At 43.2% G+C, this 7438-nt stretch overlaps 1 protein-coding gene across 1 annotated transcript in view; it reads right to left on the bottom strand.

Moving 5' to 3' along the window:
- Window positions 1-1116: 1116 nt before the first annotated feature.
- The window catches only part of LOC111958634 (proteoglycan 4-like), a 19932-nt gene continuing 13610 nt past the window's right edge, over window positions 1117-7438 (bottom strand). The window contains exons 4-6 of the mRNA XM_070437318.1: window positions 7039-7232; window positions 6846-6935; window positions 1117-6677 (exon numbers count right to left, since the gene is read on the bottom strand). Coding sequence (XP_070293419.1) covers window positions 5733-6677; window positions 6846-6935; window positions 7039-7232 — 1229 coding nt within the window. The 3' untranslated portion in view covers window positions 1117-5732. The remainder of the gene's footprint in view (window positions 6678-6845; window positions 6936-7038; window positions 7233-7438) is intronic.

The following is a 7438-nucleotide window of genomic DNA, read 5'->3' as shown; positions in this document are numbered from 1 at the left end:
GGGAGGCTGGTGTGAGGAGCTATAGGAGGACGGGCTAATTGCAYTGGAATGGAATCAATGGAATGGAGTCAACGAGGTTTCCATATGTTTGATGTGTTTGATACTGTTCAAATTATTCCATTCCACCCAATACAATGASCCRYTCCTCCCACWWGCCTCCACTGACATGTACCTAKCCAGTTCTATGGTATAGCACTYTCAATTKATGTTTATGCCATTGCGTTCAGTTGTTTGCGTTGTGGTTTGAATATTGACATTTTATTGGCATTATACACAAAAAAATAGATAAACAAATAAACACAAAACCTTGGTCTGTGCTTATAACACCAGAATGTGATATTTTTGTCATATTGTCACATAATAGGTTATGAATGTAGAAAAACAAGACTAACGTATCTAAAACAAGTGTCAGTATCCTAGTGGGGGTAGATACCCCGGGGCTTCAGGACTTAACAGGAGGGGTTAACTGCACAATGATGTTACCTTTGGCCCATCTATAAATACTGTGGTCATGCATCCACAGCTGTGACACATTGTCTGCAGTCCAAATGTCACCCTATTCCCTATATAGTGCACTACTTCTGACCAGGGCCCATGGGCCCTAGTAAAAAAGTAGTGCACTATGTAGGGAATAAGGTGCCATTTGGGATGTATCTATTGTGGCATGCGTATGGGAGCAATGTAGGGGAGGGGAGTGGGAGGAGGGGGGAGGAGGACACACAGGGTGACACTGGAGAGTGTGACACTGTGGGAGAACAAATAAATGTGTGTGACATTGAGTGAGATGACTGACATGGAGGTGGGCCGCAAGATAGCATGGCGGGTGGGTGTGGCCAGGGAGGACGTCCACAGGGGGGAGACTCTAACGGGACCAGTAACGGTCTCTGGACCCTATCCCTGAAGGGAGGGGCCATCTTGGCCTGTACACCGTTACATTTACAGAGACCAAGGCTTCCTCAGTGAGCATGGCCATTAGTATGATGCGTTACACTATACACGGCTAGGAGAAAATCTAAGTGCACACACGTTATGGCCTGCCTACCCTAATAACATTATGACAAATTCAAAGCTTTGGAAAAGTACAGAATCAATGACAAGGAAAGGACACTAGATTTGTTTCTCATAATCTTTAGTTTATTCTTCGTATATTTTTTTAGACATGAAATAAAGAAAATAACACCTTTCCTTTACAAAACGCCTGTGTGTCGTGAAAAAAGGGAGGAGATCAACAGACTGCAGGACGCTACACACGCCATCACAGCAGAAGGAGTAAACAGACAGAATCAGGGCAGAGAGAGATCGCTCACATAGTGCAAGGAACGTAAATGAGAACACTGGAGTGAATTTGGGGGGGGTCTGTCCCAGCCAGGGGGGGAATTGAACCCACAACCTTCTGGTCCCAAGACCCAGACACTAACCAACCATCCCAAATAGAATTGACTCACTAGGAGGTGCTGGTAATGTGGTTACCAAGGGTAGGTTTGTTACATTACCCCCTCTTTTGGGAAGCGCTATAATACAGTAGTGGTATAAAACATGTGAAATTCATCCACATGCACATCTCAGTTCCACTTCAGGAGGGCTAGGTCTCAAATACTGTTTGAGGCTTTGGCATCCATTTTGAATTCAACCTGCTGTTTACATACAAACAGTGCCACTGAATTCCRAAGATGTACAYCAGTTACTGTCTCACCAAGTTACACAATACACTTCAATATGATGTTATTCATCTCATGCTAATGCACATTCAAATAAACCCTGACAACCAAATACCAAGCAACTAGGTAATTTATCACTCTTCCAATCATGACTGAGTGTCGAAGTGCATTATATTAAACACTTCCTGTCCTGACTACAATATTCTGTATCTCCTGACTGTGTTGTGTCTCTATATTCAGTACAGTAGACCTATAAGGTCGTCAGGTCTGCATATAGTACTTTACCGCTGTTTAGTCTGACACCACCCTACATCATATAAACCAAACGATGCCTCTTGGAGTGTATTTATAGAATATAGGCTGACTAGCCATTGAATATTTGATTTCATATTTGAGGCACTAAATCAAAGATGAGAGTCATCCCGTGTAGAGCACCTCAGAGGTGCAGGTTTGTGTGATGTTAACCACATACTGACTCTGGACAAACACAGACTGGTTTCTAAACAAATGTCAGATGATAAGCAGATCATTGAGGACAATAATTTCTAAGCATGGATATGTGAAGTCGACATACAGCTGAAGTTGTGATTTTCTTTTCATTGCACACACTTAGGCTACAGTCTTACACCTAGACACAGATACAAAATGTGTCACACACACGTAGGCTACAGTCTTACACCTAGACACAGATACAAAATGATGTGTCACACACACGCACGCATGCACACAACACGGGCACGCACAACACACACACACACAGGTATGATCACACACGCACACACACACACACGCAAACGTCATGATGAAGATAACAGTATGACTGATCAATCCTCCACACACACACAGACGGCTTTTATAAAAGCAGAAAAATATGAATAATAATAATACTGTCTTTGAGGAGATCATGTGGACATGCTGCAATAAACGTCTTTATCTTTAAAGTGACATAGATAATTCTGTATTTTTTATATATATATATATATAAGTTATGTAAGGGTGTTATACTGTGTTATCATCATAGGGTTGAAATAGTACTAATAAAAGTTAWTCCAATCAAAATATTTTAGAGATCTATTCGAAGATCTGTGACACGGAAAAATATGCACTTATTCAGTTGTGTTTACCCTTTTCAGTTGTTCAAGTTAGTATTTTCTAAGTTAGTGAAGATTAGTTTGTGTGTATACAGTATATTCAATAATCAGCATGTAGGCTTTGCACAGGTGAGAAATTAGATTAGCTTTTTTACATCATCAAGTACAATACAACGACCATTCTATACACTAAACACATTCAACCTTTGAGAGGAGACTTTTTAAACCTTACACATGCAATATTTACAATGCTGAACCTCGTCAGCAGGGTCATAAGCGAGTGTTTGTGTGTGTGTGTGTGTGTGTGTGTGTGTGTGTGTGTGTGTGTGTGTGTGTGTGCAGAAACAGATAAACACTGCTTTTAGTATTGCCTAAATAGGTGTTACGGCTCCACACAACAGAGCTTGACGAGCATTGCGGTCGAGATTGAGATTGAGAGTGGAGCCAAATCTCTTCAGTGGTAGAATTTTACATAATCCTTGACATTTTATCACTTACATCAGTTGAATGACAATATAGCAAAGAATTTAGGCACCTCAAACACTAATGTATTCATACTGTATTCATCATGATTCATATACTGTACTTATCATATCAATGTCTATATCTCTATCTTACCATATGGCTTTTAACTTTCATTTTATTCTCATATACATTTTAGCATTAAAAAACGTCTTAGAATTGTGGAAGTGTTCAGAAAGAGAAAGACCATCGTTTGAAGTTGAAGATGGATGTACTTTCTATGTGTTCCAACAACTGATTGATGTGTTGGTGAACTTAACARGACTCCTATTTGTGCTTCTCTTAAAAATCCTAAATGCTTTTAGATGTAGTCCACTGAYCTCAATGTACCATTCATGGTGTCTGTCACGACGGTCAGTTAAAACACTGAGGTAGAGATATGTCTTTTGTCAAGCAAAATGTATCTGCACACCTCCTCTTGTAACACATAGCGGCTACAGGAGTTTTAACCACCAGCGAAGTCTTATTGCACTGTAAATCTAGGATAGAGCAACATAGCTTCAAGCAACTAAAGACAGATGGCATCATGGCACAGTCCTGGAGATGGTGGTACAGTGAGTTAATAGTTAGTGAAGTTCTCGCAGGACCTTTTTAGGACAGTCAGAGAGACCAATGGCAATAGGGTAGGCTATTAGAACACATCAACCCATGCCTTGACATCATATCCAGTACTGTGGATGGATGCTAGTGGGTTAACCCTATTTGTGAAGTGTCTGTTTTAGGCTGGAGCAAATAACCAGAACTACATGTATACTGTACTGTGAGATCACCATACTAGGCATCAGAGCCGTGGAGCACATCTACAGTTGMCTCAAGGCCTCCAGTATGTAGCTCATAGACGACTAACGCATGTAGATGTGTGTAGGCAAGGAATAGTCTGACATGGATCTGTTCTATTATCTCAGGGAAGACTAGACTTTCATACTGTACTTTTAMAAGTCATCATGGGGTATAAAGGCTGACCCATAATCTATAAATGAGAAGTCAAGAGGGCAGGACCTACAGTAAAACTACATCTATCGGCCAAATGAAACCCAGCCATAATACTGTACTTCACTACCTGCTGCAAGCAAGAGAGGAAGGAAAAGAGGGAGTACAGAAGGAAGGAAGGAAGGACAGAAGTAAAGAAGGACATAGAGAAGGGAGGATTCATTTTTTAAATGTTAGGACTAAGCCAATGACATCACTCACCAGACCCCTCCTCTTCTCCCTCTCCCACTCTCATAGTTGTAGTCAGCACAATAACAATCAGCACTACATTTCCCAAGATTCACTGGGGATTGCTTAAAGTGCTGAGGTGTGTCCTTGGGGTCTTCAGGTGCTGGGGTGAGGTCAAGGATCAAAACAAGCTCTTTCTCTTGGATTAAACTGATTCTAGAGATCCACTGGGACAGTCAGTCAGAGTTGGCCAACACCTTATTACCAATACAGTCTCTCACGTAGTTGGGAGCGCAATCACATGAGACATACATTTTAAACAAAAGTTAGACTTAGTTTAGCAGAAGGAATTGATGTTAGAATTCAGCATTCAGGTGTTAGTGTTGCTGGGGCTCCTTTGTATCAGGACGTTTCATCATTCAAGCATTCTAGATGTTTCTATAGGATGGCAGAAGACCAGCAGGAAAAATTCCAGATTAACAGATTCCCAGGTTTCAGGAAAACTACTAGAGAATGTCACAAGGAGAAGGAATCCAGTCCAGTTTGATAGAAAGGTGATTTAAATTCATCCAGTTTGACGAGAACGTTATGTCATAGTCACATTTATATGTCCTTGAGGGGGCTAAATCATGTCATTGGTTTCATCATATGAGATAAAAAATGTCAGTTGCAAATTTACGAGCTGTTCGTGCTTTCGTTTAGGTCTGTTTTTCACATGCTGAGATTAGAGCAGGCATCATCAAAGGTTGTATCATTCCACAAATGTAGTAGGTGGTCATAGATGTAGTTGAATTAGATTGAGTAATGTTCACTTGCCATTCTGTTGTTCCTATATCTATGTAAAATGGTGTGGAACCATTCTGCACACCTCTGAACGTAAAATATATCTAAAGAAGCTAGGTTTAACATTTTACTTGTAAACTCTGCAACTGATTTTGTTGGCAGACCGGCAGTCATGCTCTAGTTTACACACTAAAAAAAGAGTATGCAGCATAGAAAGTTAAAAAAGAAACAACAACAACTAAAATGGAACTCGTTTGCTTATATTTCCTATCTTGTGAAAAGTATCTGTGAATTGAAAAAAGTATCTCAAAGATAATGTTAGTACAGGTGAGTTAGCTATCATAACAACCTACAGCATGTTCGAGCATTACAAGTGTTACATCTACGTCCCAGCCTCGATAGTAGCAGTGATTTCTTCCTTATTTGGTAAGGGGGGTGTTTGATTGTCTGTCTACAGTGGTGGAGGAGGATAGGATAATGGGTCTGTGGGGTTTCCCTTGGAGGAGTGCAGGGACTGTTCTCAGGTTGCGGTGGTGGCGGTGTTGTCCTCAGCTGGGGCGTCCATTTTGGCCTCAAGGGCTGGACTACTTGGGGCGGTCACCTCCACTTCAGGGGTTTTAGGAGGGGTTGCCTTGGCGATCAGACCCACTGGGGCCAGAGCAGTGTCAGGTTTGGATTCAGGTGCTGGTGGTTCGGGTGTGCCATTGGTGGTCGGAGCAGGTTCAGGGCTCAGCATTGGGGTTGGGGTCGGAGTCTGGATTGATGTCACAGGCTTGGGGGATTCTGGGGTTGGTGTCACAGGCTTGGGGGATTCTGGGGTTGGTGTCACAGGCTTGGGGGATTCTGGGGTTGGTGTCACAGGCTTGGGGGATTCTGGGGTTGGTGTAACCAGCTTGGGGGGTTCGGGGGTTGATGGTTGGGGTACAGTTGGTTTGGAGACAGGGGTCAGGGGTGGGGTTGGCTTAGGGGACACCGGGCTTGGAGACACAGCAATAGGTGTTTTGGCTGGTTCAGGTGTTTTCAATTCAGGTGTTTTCGGWTCAGGAGTTTRKAAATCYGGAGTTTTGGTTGGTTCAGGTGTTTTCAATTCAGGTATTTTCGGTTCAGGAGTTTTAAAATCAGGAGTTTTGGCTGGTTCAGGTGTTTTGGCAATGGGGCTTGAAGCCTGCTTGGAGACCGGGCTGGGGATTGGGCTGAGTTTGGTCTCAACGGGTTTGGTTATGGTCAATTTTGGTTCAGGGATTTTTTTTATCTCGGGAACAGGGCTAGGTTTGGTAACCGGGGGTGGGCTTGGCTTGGTTTCTGGGACGAAGGCAACACTCTCAGTCTCAGTCTCTGATTCTGGAATCTGGTCGGGGACGTCAGTGTCAGTGTCCAATGGGAGGCCAGTGGTGTTAAACTCCACCCCTGAGTCGCTGGTCTCCAGGTTACCACCTGCCACCTCCTTGGATGACACCTCCAGACCCTGGGGTCAACACAAAGAGGTCAGAGGAGAGAGGTCAGGGTGAAGACAGGAGAGTGGGTGAGGATAAGCAAAGAGATTTTAACAGCTATTTTGACAATATTCCCCTTACGTTATTCTAAATCATTTCCTCAACTCTACAGAAATAACCACTGTGTCACTAATACTTACTTTAATGTCCACCTCAGTGCTCTGAGACTTCTCTGTGATGTCAATTGACTGGGCTATAGACTCCTCAAACTGAGTAATGTTCTTCACAACCTGGAAACCACACATACATGTTATGTCAAGTACTGAGCATCATATAGGGAACAGGGTGCCATTTGAGACATCACCAGTGTCTCTGTCTGTGTCTGTGTGGTACCTGTCTGAAGGCATCTCCCTCGTCCTCCTTGCCTGCGTTTTGGGCAATCTTCTCGATGGCTCTGGCCTTGGCAGCCCTCTTCTTCTGCTTGACCAGGCAGGACAGCAGACACACCAACAGCAGGAGAACCAGGAAGCCCACCAGTGCTATGATTGCCACGTAGAGGGAAGAGAGAGTTATCTCCATATGTGACGCTGTAAGGCTCCAAACAGCTAGCCAACAGCTACACACAGCTAGCTCAGCTCCCCGAGCTAGCCAAAGTCACAGGCAGCTAGCCAGGCTCCAAGAGCTAGCAGCTCCCCAGTTAACTGCATCATTTGATATCAGGCGATGACTGCAGAAACTGGATATAGATCTGATGCACGAGCTGCAAAGTCAATGAGTGGCATAAAACATTGGT

Source organism: Salvelinus sp. IW2-2015, linkage group LG35, assembly GCF_002910315.2.
Source record: "Salvelinus sp. IW2-2015 linkage group LG35, ASM291031v2, whole genome shotgun sequence".
Taxonomy (NCBI): Eukaryota; Metazoa; Chordata; class Actinopteri; order Salmoniformes; family Salmonidae; genus Salvelinus; species Salvelinus sp. IW2-2015.
Note: the sequence above shows the minus strand (reverse complement) of the source record. Positions and strands in the feature narration are given on the sequence as shown.